The sequence below is a fragment of the Pelodiscus sinensis genome, chromosome 1, assembly GCF_052426305.1.
Source record: "Pelodiscus sinensis isolate ZL-2025 chromosome 1, ASM5242630v1, whole genome shotgun sequence".
In the NCBI taxonomy this organism is placed as follows: domain Eukaryota; kingdom Metazoa; phylum Chordata; order Testudines; family Trionychidae; genus Pelodiscus; species Pelodiscus sinensis.
In genome coordinates this window covers 88,839,488-88,858,636 of record NC_143052.1, presented here as the reverse complement: position 1 = coordinate 88,858,636, position 19,149 = coordinate 88,839,488, and the positions used below count along the sequence as shown (strand labels likewise).

The window sequence follows — 19,149 nt, the reverse complement described above, 5'->3', positions numbered from 1 at the left end:
AGGCAACTCAACAGCCAGAAAGTACAGCTAGCTCTGATTCAATCCAGGAGAGAAGTGTCAAGAGTGCAGCGAGTTTTGGATTGAGTAATAACTGGTGAAGGGTGAGGTTGTTTGGTTCATTTTTCATGGTTTATATGGCTGGAAAAGACCTCTGGGCCCATCTAGTCCATTCCCTTGCATCAGGCAGCTTATTTCCCTGCAGATGTCTTACCTACAGTTACTTGCTCAAGCACCTCCCTTGGGGTGTCTGTGCCGCTACCTAATTGCTCATTTTCCCCATAATGTCTTGTCACCTGAAATGTTTCATTTTTACCTTTAGGCTATTGCTCCTTTTCCATTTTTTTAAAGTGAATTTTAGCAGGGGTGAAGCCACAGGACTGACAGCCCTGGAGATGTGCTTTCTCCATGGGGCAGGGTTGGACATAAGCTTTATCTGCTGTGGCAGTGCAAGCTTCCCAAGACACAAGCAAGTAGCGTGTGTCATCCCGGCTTCTAAGATCAGAAGGGAGGTCAGCCTCTGTTTGATTCAGTTCTTGATCTTTTCGAGAAGGAATCAATTAATTATATCAGTAGTTATTCTTATCTTAACTATAGGATTAGTGCCCAAAGGTCCCAGTTAACGCTGTGGCCCCATTGTGTGTCAGATTCAGGGGAAGATGGTCTCTGCCTCAAAGAGCTTACAAGATAAGAAGGTAAAATATAGGCAAAAGGAGAGAGATTAGAATACAACATACAAGCAAAGTAAGAAGGGTAACAACAAGGTTATGACAGTAACATGTCATGTTGGTTCTAGTTTCTCTCCTACCCCCAATCCCAGACAGATTACATAGGAGCATGGGTGAGAAGGATACAGGCAACATACAAGCCATATTTATAGACACTGAATCTGATTACTTGTTGCTCTGCACCTTATGCAGCTGTTTACACCTGTACAAAGTAGGAGCAAAATGCTGCCATATCCGCAAGGTGGTGTTTTACACCCATTTTTTCACTGCTGTAAATGATTTTATGGAGTGCAAGGTGTTGGGGGAGTCAAGCTTTTTATGGATATTTTAAAAACATAGCACTCTGTTTCTTTCTATGCAGTTCCTTGTGGGTATAAAACTTTAAAACAGGCCTATAAGTTGTGCTCCAGACCGGTGGTGAGGGTGTTCAGGACAGGATAGCAGAACATTGGGACAGAGAGAGGGCGTAGTGTGAGTCAAGTAAAGTCAAGGGCAGGGAAGGACTAACTGTACCTAACCGTAACTTTTGTTGATCTTCAAAATTCCCTGCTTACAGTTGATTTGGAAAAGCATGCCAGGTTTTCCCTGTGGTACTCTCAGTTCATTTGAGGCCTGATCCATATTACACTTAAGTCAGTGGGGGTGCGTCTACACTGTACCATTATTTCGAGATAACTAGTGTTATTTTGAAACAACAATGCGAGGGTCTAGGTAGCCATTCCATTCCATTATTTCAAAACAAATTTGAAATAACGGACGGCTTATTCCGAAATCTGTAAACCTCATTCTACAAGTGATAATTCCTATTCCGAAATAGCTGTTTCAAAATAAGGTGTGTGTAGACGCTTCACTGTTGCTATTCTGAAATAGCCCCCCACCAAGGCCATTCTAAGTTATTCCTTCCCAGTGGCTCCTGAGATTCTAAATCGAAAGAGCACGTCTACATTAGGGAATCCTGCCTCGGACTAATTTTGAGGCTTCCTTGTAGTGTAGACATGCTGTTTTGAAATAAGCAATTTCGGAATAACTATTCTGGAATAGCTTATTTTGAAATAAACGTTCAGTGTAGATGCACCCTGAGAGCGTTCCATTGACTTCACTGGGCTTTGGATCAGACTCCTGGATTGGAAGTGGGAAGCGGAGAGTCAGCTGTGAAAATAAAAAATACCATGACACAAAAGCAAACTGAATGTTCTGAGCCTCTGGAAATGTTGAAGGGTCAGAAGGTGGTTGAGGCATATGTTTGGGGGCAAAGGTTGGAAGGCTGGTTAATATATCTGAGCTGACTTGTTCACCCACTCATCCCTACACCATTATAGGACCCTGAAGAAATTTGATAGCAATGTAATCTTTCACTACTCAGGACACTAAGGGTACGTCTAGACAGGGGCACTATTTTGGGATATGTCTGGTATCCTGAAATAGCGTTTTTTCCCATCTTAACAGCACATCCGCTATTTCCAAATGCAATCGAAATAATGGGTTTGCTATTCCGAAATCTCGGTAAACCTTGTTCCACGAGGATTAAGGGACTTGTCAGAACAGCGGTCTATAATTTCAAAATAGACCATCTTGAAATAAGCTTGAAATAAGCTATGCAATTTGCGTAGCTGAAATGGTGTAGCTTATTTTGAGCAAGTGCCGCTATGCTATGTAGCTGCACCCTAGGAACTGTCATGTGAATATAAGGGCAGGAGCTACCCATGAAGTGCAGCTTTTTACTAGCTGGACCCCATTGTAACTGGTGTTTCAGAAGACCAGTCTAGTATCTAAGTGCTCTCCTGTCTCTTCACTAGAACAGAATTGACAATGCAGTGTGCAATGAACCACTTTGGCACTACCCTTAGTTAAACTTCAGCTCCTAGCTGGATGCTGTTGCTCCCTCCACCTCAGCAATAACCCTAGGCTGTGTCTACAATAGCGCGATCTCGTGCAAAAGCGGCCGCTCTTGCGCAAAAACTTGCTGCCTGTCTACACTGGCCGCGTGTTCTTGCGCAAGTAAACTGACGTTCTAATGTATAAAATCAGGGCTTCTTGCGCCAGAACTCTGACGCTCCCGCTCAGGAATAAGTCCTTTTGTGCAACTATTCTTGCGCAAGAGGTCAGTGTAGACAGGCAACATGAATTTCTTGTGCAAGAAAGCTGTATGGTTAAAATGACCATCAGAGCTTTCTTGCGCAAGAGAGTGTCTACACTGGCAAGGATGCTCTTGCGCAAAAGCACATGTCAGTGTAGACACTTTCTTCTGGAAGAGTTTTTTGCACAAGAACTCTTCCGCAAAAGAGTTCTTGTGCAAGAAGCTGCTGGTGTAGACGTAGCCTTGTGCAGAAGCAGCAAGCCAACACCCTGGGCTCTATGCTGGCATGGGAGGAAGGTTGGTGTCTTAGCTGCAGAGTTGGTTTTCTATATAAGAATGGAGTAACCCAGTCGGGTTAGAAATAGAGTCCTGAGCATTCTTTCCAAACTTCAAGCACTCGGTTGAGGGTTCGTTGGTTGAGGTACTTGGTTGAGGGTTCATTTAACTTCCTTCCATGTGTTTATACAATGTGTATCTCTGTGCTTTTTAGTTCCTTGGCCTAGGAGGCCTGAAATACTGCTTAGGAAACAATTGCATTTGTGGTTCCATAGGAAGCAGAAAGCACTGGAAACATCACAGAGAAATCCTATTCTCATGTGATTTCTGTATTGCAATCACAGGAACATTTGAGCCTCCAAACCCTTGGAGATTCACTGTACAGTAGCTCCACTTCAACCCTCATTTTGAAAGGGCTGAAGCATCTTTTTTAGCCAGGCAACATTTTAAAACTGTGTGGTATACCTTGGGTGGGGACTGAGCAGCCTTGACAGAAATTACTCATGTTAAAAAACAGTGCTATGAATTTGCAGTTCTATAGAACTTTTCCTTCCACAGATTCCCAAAGCACTTGAAATATTATGAGCCAGAATTTCAGCATATGTAAATCAACAAAGCTTCATGGAAGTAGATGGAGCTATGTTGATCCTTACCAGCTACGGATCTGGCCTAAAGTGTGTTTATGTATAAAACGCATCTGTCAGTGAAATGCTTTTAATTTAGGAGTGAGTGAGCGTGTGTGTGTGTGTGTGTGTGTGTGTGTGTGTGTGTGTGTGTGTGTGTGTGTGTGTGTGTGTGTATAAAGCATCCGTTTCTGGAGGGGAACATAGAAGCTTTTTAACAGGACACACAAACACTATGTGTATGTCTATACTACAAGGATATTTGAAATAAGTTATTTTGGGATAATAACTCCCCAAATAACTATTTCAAACTGGCATGTCCATACTACAGGGAAGCCTTGAAATTAGTCTGAGGCAGGATCCCCTAATATGGACACACTACCTCGACTTAGAGCTCCAGGAAACACTGAGGAGTAATTACTTTGAATGACCTTGGGAAGGAGCTATTTCAAAATAGCAGCAGTGGAACATCCACACTACCGCTATTTCAAGATAGCAATTTCAAAATAAACATTATTCCTTGTGAAATGAGGGTTTATTATTTCAAAACAAGAAGCTCGTTATTTTGAAATAACGGGCTTGCTGTGTGGACGCTTGCCTTGTTATTTTGAAATAACATGAGTTATTTCAAAATAATGCTGTAGTGTAGATGTTCCCTGTGTGACAATTTAGTTCAGGAAGTGAATATCATCTCTAATTGAAACTGCAAGGGAAATCTAGGTAGAACCTGGAAGGAAATTTTATTTCTCTTGACAATAATTGTAATGGGGTCTCTGACTTTTATGGCCAGGCTATCAGAACATGGAATAATTGAAGTAGAGTAACTCTTAACACCACATCAGAGCAGTGATTTAATACTAACTATTCTATTGCCATCACTTCTTGAAGCACCTTGTGTTTGAAGGTCTCCCATTCAGGTACAGAGTAGCTATGACACTGGTTAACTTGTGAGATCTGATAGTATCACAATCTAACAGGTATGGCTGAGCCAGGATTGGATATAAAGGGATTTTCCTTTGAAACCAATAACCATTTGTGGAATTAAATCCACACCTTTCTCCCTACTCCCAATTAAACTAGGATTTACAGCTCTGAGGCTGTATATAAAAAGATCTTGTTAGATCCTATCTGGGATACTGTGTAATCTGGGTGCTATCTCACAGGAAGGTTATTATTGCCTTGGGGCAAACATAGTAGAAGATAATAAATAATATGCCATGAACTTCTACGGCTTCTATAATCTGAAGATCAAAAAAATGCTTTACTAACAATAAATAATTCAGCCTCCCAACTCTGTGAAGCAGTGCAGTTTTATCTCTGTTTTACAGATGTGGAAAATGCACATAAGAGCCACTACTTTGACTTTCAAATGGTGTCCTCTAATTCTTGGTGCTGAGTTTGGGGTTACACTGCAGCTTCATTTGGCATGGTCCTGTGGAGGCAGGAAAAGGGAATAAGGGAATTTGTGTGCAGCCATCTTGGTCTTGTTAACAAGAGAGCAAGAGTCAGGCTAAGTCTGTGGCCTGGCAACGCGAGATCTGTAATTAGACGCTGCCTTCGCCTCTCGCCTCCATACGGAGATAAGGATAGAATGCTGACTCTGGTAGGGACCTTGAGATAAGGAGCATCTGGGTGGAACTAAATAACTGTTAGCCATTGGTGTTTGTAATGGGAAGGAGACTAATTGTTATTGTTATTATATTTAATAGACAGTATATAAACTGCTTCATAATTGCTTGTATTCGAAGATCTGCCTCGGTGAGGGGGGGGACTCCCCCCCTGTCCGAACCAGTTTTTCCCTTGCTGCAGCTCGTAATAAAACTGCCTCTGGCTACTTGTTGCTTACAAACTCAGAGTGGGGACAATGTTTTCTTCCACAGTCCCTTCTAGCCAAACTGTATGAGAATTCTTTTCAAGCATTTAATCCCCGTACCCCTCCCCCCACAAATCCAAAACAAAACCAAAAGCCAACACAATGAAAGTAGAAAGGAACTAAGAAGAAGTAAGTCGGTTGGAAGGGAAAACCTACATAGCAGAGATTTCAAATGGGATGGGGAGTCACTAAGGCAGAGAATGGACAGGCAAAAAGCATTCCAAGGGGCTGTGGCTAGTGGAGAAAGTAGAGATAAGGCCCGTGTGGTAGGTTGAGGCACTTTTTGGAGGGCATGGAAAACAAGGCTCCTGATTCTCACTTACACTAAGGTTTCTTTTACACTATTCTGGCAGTGTAAAAGGCACTAAATGGGAGTAAACTTTTCTTTTTCTTTTTCTTTTTCTTTTTCTTTTTCTTTTTAAGGCTCTTATGCAGCTAACAGAAAGTAAAGTGGCCTTAGTGTAAAGAAGGGAATAAGGTCCAGGAAGTTTGAACTGTATCCTGAAATGAGCAGGGAGGCTGGGGCAGAGCCTGAGGGAGGGGGGTGAGGTGAGGTGTTGTAAGGCAGGCAGAAGGGAAGGAACAGCGAGGCAAAGCGCTGGGAAAGATGACTGCAGTGCAGGTTATGACTGAGTTTGACAGGCACCTGAGTTTCACTCTGGAGAAAGGAGAGAGTGAGAAAGTCTGGGGAAAATGGATGAAGGTGGCAGAAGCTCAGCTAACCCTGGCCCATCATTTTGAGTCAGATTGGCCCCTTCCATTGCTGCCTCTGAAGTATTTGTAGCCAATGACCAAAGCTGGTCACAACTGGCTATGCATATCTTATGTCTCCATCTCTACGGCTGTATGAATATGACATAGTGCTGAGCCGTGTGAGAGGTCAGGAGATGCCACACTGTGTTCCTAAAGCCGGCAAAGCTTTCTGGCTGCCGCTGATGGAAAAAGCTCAGCAAGATGAATTGGCCCTGACTTGTCATACGATCATAAGCACAGAATGGTCTGGTGCACAGCAATAATGTACTATGAAAACATATTGAATCCGATAGCTTGATAGTGGACTTCTTACTGGTCATTAAACTGAAAGAGAAACTGGGGGAGGGAGAAGGTGGAGGAAGGGAGGGAGAGATGGGAAAAGAAGCAGGTCAAGCCAGATGCAGAGAGGGAGGCTACAGGGCAAAAGTGAAGCAGAAGGAGGGAAGGAGGAAAAAGGAGATAGGGAGAAGAGAGGGAGAGGAAGAAATAGAGAGACCGCAGCAGGAAAGAAAAGTGGGGGGCGGGGGAAGAGAAGTGATACTCCTGAAGCTAGAAGCCCGTGTGCTCAGAGCTTCCTTCTCTAATTCCTTCCATCCCAAGGGTGATCCAAATCCCCTGGTAGTGAAGGGAAGACTAATAATTTCAATGGGAGATGGAGCAGGACTCTAGTGTATAGTATCTGGGATGTGCTTTTGATTTTTTTTTTTTAAATTTACCACACGCTCCTTCTGCATTAGTGTCCTCTATGGCTTTGATATTTATCAGAGGAGCCAAGGTTTCCCAAAGGGATGAGGGGTTTAGGAGCCAGCTTGAGGCATAATGAATCAGCCCTCTGTAAAGGTGTCTCAGATTGGCCTCCCCCAGTCACTAGTCACTCTTGGCCAGCTTCCTTTGTTCTTCTTAAAGCAACGATAGTAATGATTCAGAGACGCACTTTACAAGAGATCAGAGTGAAGTGGAACATGGACAAGGGAAGGGAAGGCTGTCGCAGACCAGGGCAGGCAATTTTAAAATAGGGTACAGACGGAGCTGCAGTGTAAACATCCTGGCTTGGGCTGTAGCCTGAGCTCTGGGACCCTCCCACCTCACAAGGCCCCAGAACCCTGACTCCTGCCCAAGCCTGGAAGTCTATGCTGCAGTTCAACAGACCCTTACCCTGAGTGAGCCCGAGTTAGTTGGCATGGGTTGGCTGCATTGTCTAACTGCGGTGTAGACATACCCCTTACGTGCGTAAGTCCCAGTGACATTCAGTAGGATGTAGATTCCTACGTCACTTGGGCACTCTTCAGTATTTTGCCTCTTCTTCAATCTTGTCCCCTTAGTTCTATCTGCAGCATCCCATGGTTCTGCCCTGGCCTGTCTGATAGACTTTACCCCTCTGTATTTCCCTTCCCACTTCCACTGCTGTGCTGTGCTTCTCCTTTACAGTGCCTTCCGTCTGTAACAACTTTCCTTTGTGTCTCTGACACACACTAGGTAAGGACAATTCATGCAGGCTGAGATTCAGCAGTCCATCCAAGCACTTAAGCATGTGCTTATCTTAGAATCGTAAATATACCTTGACCACCCCCTGCCAAGTGTTTGTCTAACCTCAAAACCTCTTGTGACTGAGATTCCACAACCTGGAAGCACCTGGCTAAGTCCCATTGAAGTCAATGCTAAAAGTTAAATGTGTGTTAAATGTGTGCTTACATGCTTTTCTGAATTGGGGTCATAGGCAGCAGCCTTAGTGCAGAGACTTTTCCTTTGCCTGCTGTCATTGAAGGGGGCATAGCCAAATAGCCTGCTCCCCGCACCCCCCAAAGGCCGTTTCCAGGGGTTGGTTGTGTGTGTGTTTAGACCAGAGTTTCTGGATAGCTCCACATGCTGGGGGAGAGGCTGCCGACCAACTGGTTTCACCAAAAGTTCATGAGCGGATCCATCCTTCGTCTCTTCTTAGTTCATGTGCCCTTTTTTGGTTCACAATACTGTGTGTGTGTGTGTGTGTTGGGGGGAGGGGGCAACAGTGTGATTGTTCCTATTTTAAAAAATTACAACAACTTTCCAGTCCATATTATATTCTGTGAAACTCTTTTGCTTTTTATTTCACAAGATATATATTTTGTGTGCAAATAACTTGGCAGTGGCCCTTTATGTGACTTTTTTCTACTGTAGCCCTTGGGATTTCAGTACTGTGGTGAATGATGACAGCTGGTTTGCCAAGTGACTAGAGAAAATAATGCTACCTGAAGTTTGACTTCTCTGTATTCCCCCTCAGGGGCATTGTGCAAGGAATGAAGTAGTACTAGGTACAGAGTGGGAAAGATTCAGTGACTTGAGATGTTCCTTCCAATCTCTAGCTTTTTTAATAAGGACATTTATTTTTTCATAAACTTACAACAATCAACCAATGCACAGTGTAGCATATAGGACTAACCTTCCTCTGTGTGTGTGTGTGTGTGTGTGTGTGTGTGTGTGTGTGTGTGTGTGTGTGTGTGTGTGTGTGTGTATTTTTATATATATAAATAATAAAGCAAGTGGATTATAATATATATTATCCTTTCCTGTGTTTTTCTTATTTCCTTATGGTTTTGATTATTTGTTTTATTGTAATAGTCTATAATAGGTTTATATTTTAAAAGTTTAGCTATAATACAAGGGACTTATAAGCCACATCCTGTATGAGAAGCTAAAGCGTAAGGTCCACATGTGATGTGTAAAAGCAGATTGGCTTAGGGACTTTCCTAAGTTCAGACCCTTTTAAACATAACAGGTATACCACAACTTGGAAAATCCCGAAATAACCGATTAGGACAGAAATAACAAATGTGATATGTTTGGGGCCATGGTAACAAACTGATGTGTACCATAATAAGCTGAGATCAATGATATACTAACCTATAGAAAAACTCTCCAAAGACTCTCTAACATTAATAAGGTGATGAAATACAAATAAGGAAAAGGGAAAAAAATCCCCTACTGAATGTGCAACAAACATAACTACATTGTGACATTATAAAAGTGGCATTCTAGCCTAGGGGCAGTAGGAGACAGAGAGATGATGTACAGGCTGCCCCTGACTTGTGACGCGATTGGTTGTTGGAATAGTGTCGTAAGTTGGGGGCGTTGTAACTCAAGCCCGCATTTACGACAGGCATTGTGCGCCATCGTAAATGCGGGGCTGAGGGCATAAGTCGGGGGATTTCGGCCCTTCCGCACATAAATCAGGCTGTTGTAAAGCCTCTTGTAGTGCTTGAGAGGTGCCAGAATGATGGCTCCTGGTGCTGATGAGGAAGGTGATGGTGATGAGGAAGATGATGGCTATCTCTTCAGGTTGTTCTCCCAAGGATGGTATGAGTACATGGCCATGCAGATGTACATTCTGTAGCATTTATTTTATTAAGTTGGAGTGTTTGTATTAATAAATGTATTCATAAATGATATCTGCAAATATAAAAGAATTCCTAGAGTGTGAGTGTTGCAACTGTCCACATCAAGGTTCCTAATTATATAATAATTTGAATAATACTAAACCTGATCTAAGTTCAAGAACCTGTCAATCCTCAAAGTGATAACTAGGGATTCTTAAGAGCAGAATAGGCAAAGACTGCATAAAAAATCTCACTTAATGCAGGAAAACAACAGTGGATGGAAAATTCAAAGAGAAACACTTGTTCTGAGATATTCAAAGCCACCTAATGGATTTAGATGCACATGTCCCATTGCTATTACTTGAAATAGTGTGTCTAACTCCCTTAGATGGCTTTGAAAATTAACCAGATTGAAAGTTAATCTGAAAATTTGTGTCTTTAGTTAGGGCTAAAACCAGAATATATATATATATATATATATATATATATATATATATATATATATAAAAGAAGATGAGTTTCTTCATATATATAGTCTTCAGCTGACACTTTATTGATCTGTGTGGAATGAAAATGTAAAGACTGAGGCCTGGAGTCTATGCAGAAATTGCACCAATTTAATTAAAGGTGAAATTATGTGTGCTGACACTCTTAAATTGCATTCAGCTTGGCTTACCTTGTTTTTGCTCATCATTAAGCTAAATTGACATAACTCAAGGTTGAACCTGTCATGCCCACACATGCACACAATTGGCTCAGATTACTTAGCCCTAAATCTGATTTCCATTCTTCAGACTGGTGGAGAATGAGGATCTGACACCCGTGGTTTGGGAGAGTCAAGAACCAATGCATGAAAACCCATCTCCATCTTATGAGCTCTGAAAACCTTGTTTCAAATGTCATATATGTGGAGTGACAGCTGCTGTAACTGAGCCCTCCAGGTGGGCAGGAGCATTCAGTCTCTTTGGCAATGAGGAGCTGTCACCTAGCTGCAAACCTGTCCAGCAGGGTACATCCTCTGACTCCAGTCTGGCTCTGTAGGTCAGAACTGAAGAGTAGACGGGCTGTGCCAAGCCCCTGCGTCTTGGCACTTACATGTTGGCACTAGCCAATTCCATATAGACCTGCTGCCTCACTTAATGGCATATGTGCGTGTTAAGCTCACTCCAGCAGCTCAGCTTACACGTGCCAGCACATAGAAATAAGTCCCGGATACCCCACCCTCAATGGTTTGGCTCTTAACCTTGACTGTCTCTGGTTTATCCTGCTAAGGGGCTAAAGGAAAGATTAAAAGAACTAAGGAGGTGATCTGATTAACCATCTTCAAATATTGTAAGGATGGAAACAGCCAGAGGTGGGAGGAGGAATTATTTGGGCTGTACTACAGGGGTAAAATTAAAGTAACTGGATAACACTGAGCAAAGGCTGAATAATAGGAAACGTTTCCAAAGTGTGAGCTCAGATAAAGTTGTGGAACTGTATCCAGATGGTGGAAACCTCATTGCTTGAGTCATTCCAAACCGTACTGCTTGCTGAAGAATTCTATAGAGAACAATTCTGAAAGTGCCAGGAAGAGGCCTAAGATAATTAAATAGAGAATTTTTCATTTCTAATTGTGATGAAGTACACATCACTCTCCAGAACCATGGATGCTGTAGCCAGACCTGATAGCATCCATGTACCTATGCACAAAACAGATATGGAGGAGAGGAGAGGTAGATCTGGCTCTGTTCAGTGGTCTGCTGTCAACATGAGACTGTGTGAGAGAGACAAGTCCCCACATGGGATTCCCAAGGAAGATCTCAGCAGGGCATGAAAGCTCTTGGCACTCTCCCCATCTCCACCCAACACATCTGTACAAAGGTCATAGGCAATATGGCCTTCAAAGATGGGGAAGAAGGGTACACTGTTTACTACAGATGCTCTGGAACGCCTCGGATTATGAGGATATTTGGATCTGGATCCAACCCTTTATTGCTCAAGGCTTCTGTAACTTAATAGGGAAGGAAATGGCTGAAAGAAAAGGATTAATATAATAGAATAAAAGTGACTATAGGGCTCAAATCAAAGATAATTTTAGTGCAAAGACTCCAGTTGATCTCAGTGAGCTTTGGATCAGGTCTCTGGTACATTCCAAAATAAAAGAGAAAATACTCAAGTAAAAACAAATTAGTAAGCTAAAGAGAAAGCCAGACTTGGGGGAGAGATATGGAGCAGGGAAATGAAAAAAAGTTGAATGTTAGAAAAATTAATTGGTGGAAAGAAGACCGGGAAAGAAAGTGATGGAGAGGCAGAGAAGAACAAAGCTCATATTGCAGAGAGAAGTTTGTGTAACATGGTCAGAATATAACTGGGTTTCAAACATGGTTAAAATAATCTAAATTGCAGCAATTTTCTCCCCTAAGACCTTCCAGAGTGAATTATTTTCATTCCTGTCCTGAATGATTCTTGCACAAATCACAGGGCGGCAGGTTTGTTTATTCAGCCTCAGATATCAATAGCCTCTGGGCTCTCACTTTCTGAATGTGTTAATATTATTCTTTATCTTTATTAATTTCATTTATGAACATCCAAAGTGTACAAACAAATAACAAACGTCTGGGGCGTGCTCCGAATAGCTTATCATCTAAATGAAACATAGTGTTCTGTGGGCTCAGGACTGTCTCTCATCTTTACTCAGAATGTGCTCAGCACTATAGGGTCCTGAATTGTGATCGAGGCCACTGGGCACTACTGTGAGAAAAATAATTAATAACAACAACTACAGAAGGGATGACAGTTAACAAAGGGTCTGGGGCACGGCTTGTGGAGGACAAGGGCTTGAATAGTAGCCGCTGCTGCAGTAGCAGTAGTGATGGCTAGGAGCCCTGGGCCCTTTCGAATTACTGGGCCCTGGAGCAGTTGCCCCCTTTGTTTCCCACCCCCACCCCCGTCGACAGTCCTGTCTAGACTTTCGCCTGGATCAGCGCTCTGAGGTCGGTTCACCAGTGGTTGATTTAGCAGGTCTAGTGAAGACCTACCAAATTGACTGCAGATCACTCTCCCGTCAGTCCTGTTACTCTACCCGGGACGAGCAGAGTAAGGAAATCAACAGGAGAGATTCTCCCATCAATCCCCTGTGGCACAGACCCTGCGGTAACTCGACTTGAGATGTGTCGACCCCAGGGATGATATTCACATAACTGGAGTTGTATACCTTTGGTCAACTTTCTGCTGCAGTGTAGCTATAGTCACAGTTCCTAACTGCTAGGCACCTAGAAAATCACTGGACTAACACTGTGCTCCACAAAGCTGGGTTAGGAGCTCAGGCTCCCTATGCAATGAATGGGGAAAGGAAACACCTACAAATGCCATCTACAAAATCAGCATGTTAAGTAGAGAGCCATCTTAATTAGCCAAAGGGCGATGCAGGTGAGAGGGGGTATGCCCTCTCCCCATCTGAGAGACGTGCCTACATCTGGGCTAGCAACCCATTGCTGAGAACACTTCTCCTGGAATCTGGCAGCTTAGGGGGCCAATGGCTTTTCTTGCAAGAATGAGTTAGGTACCTGCTTTGCTATGTGCAAAATACTTGGAGGAAGTGGTGTTGCCCACCTAATACCACTTCATACTTAAAGCTCTTACCTGCAATGTAGGAAACCCAGAATCAACCCCACTTTCTGCCAGAAGGAAAGAAAGCATTTGAGCAGGGGTCTTCCTACTGTAACCCTGCTAATTCAGCCCTGAGCCAAGTATGGTTGGCTATTCCAGAACTGGACGTTTTTGTCCTGCTAATCCTGACGTACACCTCCTGCTACTCCAGGTGTGGGCCTGTGAGTAGTTTTCAGGGTATTCTGGGATGAGAGTTGCTTTGGAATCCCCTGCCTCCAGCATAGGAGAGTCTTGTCTGTGCCTAGCTGGGCACAAGCTCTCTGACACCATCAGCTTTCCAGCCATCCAACCACTCTCCTCTAGGGCAGGCTATGTCAGCCCTTAGTGTGCCTTGCACATTAACAACAGGTGCACCCCCGTCCACCAAGTGTGCCCCTATAATGTCCAGGTTTTGTCACTGGCTGCTCATGACATTTCAGGTGTACTGTCCTGTCCCCAAACAAACAATATACAGTGTAAGAACACAGGAGTTCCTTTACCAAAACAGCCCAGGGGCTTGTCTAGTATGGTATCTTACCTTTTACCCTTCTTGAACAGATTAATATCCTATCAAATCCAGCATCCTGTCCTTGGTTACAGGTAATTTCGGATACTTCAGAGGAGAGTGTGAATACCTATCGGCTGTGCCTACATTGGTGCGATCTTGCGCCAAAGTGGCCGCTTTTGCGTAAAAACATGCCGCCTGTGTACACTGGCGGGGAATTATTGCGCAAGAACACTGACGTTCTAATGTGTGAAATCAGTGCTTCTCGTGCAAGAACTATGATGCTCCCGCTCAGAAATAAGCCCTCTTGCGCAACTGTTCTTGCTCAAGAGGCCAGTGTAGACAGGCAACGTGAATTTCTTGCGCAAGAAAGCCCGATGGCTAAAATGGCCATCGGAGCTTTCTTGCGCAAGAGAGCCTCTACACTGGCACAGATGCTTTTGTGCAAAAGCACATCTCTTGCACAAAGGCACATGCCAATGTAAATGCACTCTTGCACAAATACTTTAACGCAAGAACTCTTGCGTTAAAGAGTATTTGCACAAGATCATGCCAATGTAGACGTAGCCAGGATACATTGAATTGTACTGTACAATACCAACAGTGGGGTGAATTTCTTCCTGAACCCACTGATGGGTTGTGCATTCATTATCTATCATTGTACAGAGTAAGTTAAGTGTGTATTAGTTAATGTTGTATTCAGGGTTATTAAAGGGTTAAGAATAGAGTTAAGTTTATGGTTAGCATTGTACTCAGGATGATGACTATAGCTAGTGTTGTGGTAGGACACTGGGTTATAGTTAGCATCGAAATCAGGTTTATGAGTCGGGATGGGTCATGGCTAGATTTGATTCAGAAGTGATTTTAGCAGTGGGGTTAGGATTATGGTTAGTGTTATCATGGGACTCTGAACCCTGCTACCTGGGACTGTGACCTCATCCCATCTCACAGGCTGAGCAGGACAGAGTCTAGAAGTGAGTCCTATGAGGGAGATCCATGGTGCTGTAGGAGGTGAGGATAGTTTAACAGGTGATGCTCTTCTTCTTGAGTCAGCAATTAACTAATTTCTCAGCAAGGTTCCCCCTTAGCTTATACCTTGATAGCAAGCACAGTGCACCCAGCTGGGCATGCAGCACACAGGTGGCTTCAAGCATCAGAAAGCAACTTCCTCTGAGGTCTCCAAGGTTTTTCCTCTTGTATCTCTGTCTGGCTGAGGCAAAGGGATGCTGGGCTCTCCTTCCTGCTGTTGCCTCTGGCTTGGGTGGGTGGGACTTATTGGGATTCTCCCTCTGTCTTTTGCTGACTCAACAGCCCACATAGCTATGGGGAAATGATCTGGGCTGTATAGCTCCCCACACATCACCAACAAGAATGGCTAATGAAATTCCAGTTAGAAGGCCTCATTCTGCCCTCAGTTCCATCAGGGTAACGGTTTTCCCATCTACAGGATTAGCTAGTTTATCTTGTGTACTGGTCTAATGACATTCTGTTCATATTTACACCTGTTAGATTAAGGATAAGCTGTATGTGTACTTGATGTGTTTAGAAATATTGTATAGAAGTATCTGCAGTCACTGAGCTGTCCTTTGTCCACACCACCATATAAATTTCCATGAATACTTGTCTCAGGTGTAACCTGTATACAAATAGAGTGTCAAGCAAAGATCCCATGGCATTTTTAAGTATATTAGCCCTTGTGTTCTGGCCGAGTTCCAACCTGAGTAGTAACTTTCTGCCTACCTAAATTCCCTTTGCAGTTTCAAATGAAGCTTCCTCTCCCTTCCTCTCCTCTTCCTCATCCCTTCCTCTCCTAAAAACTGTTGTGTAACATTTCTCTGCCATGCCAAATAACTAACACATTTCAAGGAAAAGCGGTGTTTGCATTTTAATGGTGGGTGAAGTCACATTATATATAGGCTGTAAAACCATTTTAGCCCATAGCACTCTGGTATATTCTCTCTGTCTCTGTCTCAATCAGATAAATGTAATATGGCAGTGTGGTAAGGTATGAAAGATTTTACTGGCCAAGCTTGAGTTTGGGATGGCCATGTTATTCAGGAGTGGCAAAACCCACAAGAGGATTATGTTTGCCACCCTAAAGAAGGGCCAAACTCCCTCATACAGTATCCATTGTGTATCCTGTATATACTACATAATTACAAAAACACTGTTTTAAAGAACTTTTGTACAATATACTGATGATATTTTGTATTAACCTCTATCTGCAAAGAAAGACTCCTTGAATATTAAACCAGGTTGTATTATTAATTGTGAATACATTTATTTAACCACTGTAGCCTTTTTATGTGAGTGAGCCTACCCTAATTTCTGCACAGATATTTGTTGTTTGCACATATTAATAGTTTATATGAACAACATTCAGCCAAAGGGGGCGGGGAGCTAGAGGAGATCTGTGAACTGCTCTCTTTGGTTCTGCTGCTTATTTGGATGATTGAAACATTAATTTATTTTTGTTTAAAAACTATGGACATGGAAAACTCTTGGGCTATGTCTACACTTGCGGCTTCTTGCGTGAGTAATATGCAAATGAGGCTAAGTGTGGAATATCGCCGAGCCTCATTTGAATACCTAATGAGCCACCATTTTTTTCAGAAGATGCTCTTGTGCAAGAAAAACCCTCTTGCGCAATGCTGTTACACCTATTACTTTTCAGGAAGAACGGCATTACGCAAGAGGGTTTTTCTTGCGCAAGAAGGGGCTGTGTAGATGCTCCTTCTTGCGCAAGAGCTTCTTCTGAAAAAAATGGTGGCTCATTAGGTATGCAAATGAGGCTCGGTGATGTTCCACGTTTAGCCTCATTTGTATATTACCTGCGCAAGAAGCCGTGAGTGTAAACATAGCCTTGTTCTTTCACACATACCCTTTTCATATGTGACTAGCGGTATTAGCATGAGTAGCAACCATTACCTGAACCTTGGTGTGAACAAAAGCTGTTCATGCAAGAGGTAGATAATAAAGGTTACAAACACAGGCAAATGAAACACAGTGCACTTAAAAAGCTGCAGTGGCACAGCTGTTGCACTTAGGTGAGCACACTACTTATGCCAGCTGGAGGATTTCTCCTGTTGGCATAGGTAATCTACCTCCACTAGAGAAGTAGCTAGGTTAATGGGAAAAGTCTCCTTTTGATCATAATGTTGTCTACTCTGCTGGTTAGGTTAGTTTAACTGTGTTGTTTGGGGTGTGAATTTTTCACACCCCGAGCACCATAGTTTTATCAACCTAATTTTCTAGTGTAGTCTACAACTTAAAATCTGAGTGAATGTTTACGAACACTCTTTGTAGTCACTGACCCACAAAGCTTAGCACCACAAACCCAACTATGCAGGCCTGCCAGGGGGTGGACATGGGGAAAACTTTGATACTCTATCTGATTATGATTATTGAAAATTTCTTAGTTTCTCTACTAGGAGAAGAAGTTAATGACTTATCCCACTAAAGGACCAGGGATTCCTGGCTTCCTTATCCATTTTAAGGCTTGCTAATTTGTGAGATATCAGTCTTAAAACATCTCAGGAGTAACCTGTAAATTGCTGTGTTTCTTTTTGCCCATCTGATCCAGGAAGACATTAAAAATTCCATGGTTTAGACGGGAAGAAAAACTGATGTAACTGTGGTGTGTTGGCCAGCATTTTCTCCTTAAAAAAAGTGTAAGGTTGAGTACAAATGCAAAACAGCTGCCACATCTATCTGCCTAGCTCCTCCATTGCTAGTCTCTATTTCAGTGCTTTGTAAAGCATTGCAAAATAATCAGTATGAAAAGGGTGCTCTGTAAAATTAAATTCTATTCACTGGGTATCACAACTAGCCATTGCATAAGCAAGTGGATTATAATGGGTGACAATAAGTAGAGAAATCACAGGAGATGCATTTTAAAGAGAACAAATATAACATTAAGGCGAGCTAGTGAGAGAGAATAGAGTGCATTAAAGTTAATAAAGCATCTCAGTAGTGGGGACCACATTTCACTGTGAAGGAATCTAATTTAGCAACTTGTAATTGGAGGATAACAGTCCTGCTGGAATGAAGTGAGCTGTTCATTTTGCTGAACTCTTGAAGCCTCTTGGTCCTCCTTGTGAGCTTGTTCTCAGAAGGAAAATCCAGCAGAAAGGCTGGAATCAATTGACGTTTCACACCCACAGCCTTTTCAGCCGCTAAGTGGATTTGATTCCTTCTGTGAATATTTATTATCTGTTTATTAATTCAGTAATATGAATGCAGCATGTGCACTCTCTTCCTGCCCTAGGCAAGAGAGACTGGAACCTGAACTGAGGTCTCCTGTATATCAGAGAAAAAACTAGACTTCAGATGATCATGCAAGCAATACTGTCCTGTTAGCCACTGGCTCTGTTTAGGACAACCGAAAATATAAAAGAAGGCTGGTTGTATATTCCCAAAACTCCTGCCAGTCTCATTACAGCTGTAATGAATATCTAGCTGTGAAACTGGTGAGTGGAGGATATTTTGATAGAGGTACATAAAACAATAAAGGTATAGACAAGTTCAGCTAGATCCTCCTATTTACTGTCTCCCACAATACCAGGGCAAAAGAGCAATTGGTGCAGTTTAATAGAAATCCTAGCATGTGCCATGTTTATTTAACCATTGCAAAATGGAATAGTTTAATGAGATCGATAGGTTTGAAGAACACTCTCCTAACCAAAAATAGATACAATGGCGTGAAAAGGTGATGTGATTGTTAGTTCCAAGTGTGGGACGGTGAACTCTTGTGTTCTAATTCTGGCTACTCCTGACTTCCTCTGTGGCCAGAGCCTAATCCAGGGCTAACCTCTCTGTGGTGGTTTGCAGATCTGTAAAGTGAAGATAATACGACTTACCTCACAATGTTCCTGGGAGGATTAATTAGTTACGGTTTGTAAAGTGCTAAATAAATGCTAAGGATTATAAGAAGGAGATTGGATAAAGTCAACTATACTGTAGAGAACAGTCCTGCATCGGAGTGGACTGAGGACCTAATAGGTCTCTTCCATTTGTAACTTCCATGATTTTTTTAAATAGACTTTGCAGGCTATGAATCTGCACCATCTGCAGATACACTAGCTAGGAATCAAATATTCTGAGATCTATTTATTATTGTGGTTCAGAGCAAAAAGGGTCACCCTCTGGAGTAGGAAGGAAAAATGTCCCCAAACTATAATCGTAATTGGCCATGTGCACTGTCCACATTTGGCCTCCTTCCCCACCTTTTTTTAAAGTGTATTTAGGATTGATAAAAGGGCCCAAATGACAGTCCTATAGACTGTGCTCACACTGCCCTGCCCATATACATCAGCCTTGACCTGGAAGGATTATACT

The 19,149-nt window shown here is 42.7% G+C and overlaps 2 protein-coding genes across 4 annotated transcripts in view; both read left to right on the top strand.

Annotated features, from left to right (window-relative positions):
* The window catches only part of LOC149525601 (uncharacterized), a 164,543-nt gene extending 158,504 nt beyond the window's left edge, over positions 1-6,039 (top strand). Inside the window, exon 4 of the mRNA XM_089781106.1 lies at positions 5,998-6,039. Coding sequence (XP_089637232.1) covers positions 5,998-6,039 — 42 coding nt within the window. The remainder of the gene's footprint in view (positions 1-5,997) is intronic.
* GRIN2B (glutamate ionotropic receptor NMDA type subunit 2B) overlaps positions 1-19,149 on the top strand; it is a 348,935-nt gene that overhangs the window by 33,759 nt on the left and 296,027 nt on the right. The gene's annotated exons all lie outside the window — the stretch shown is intronic.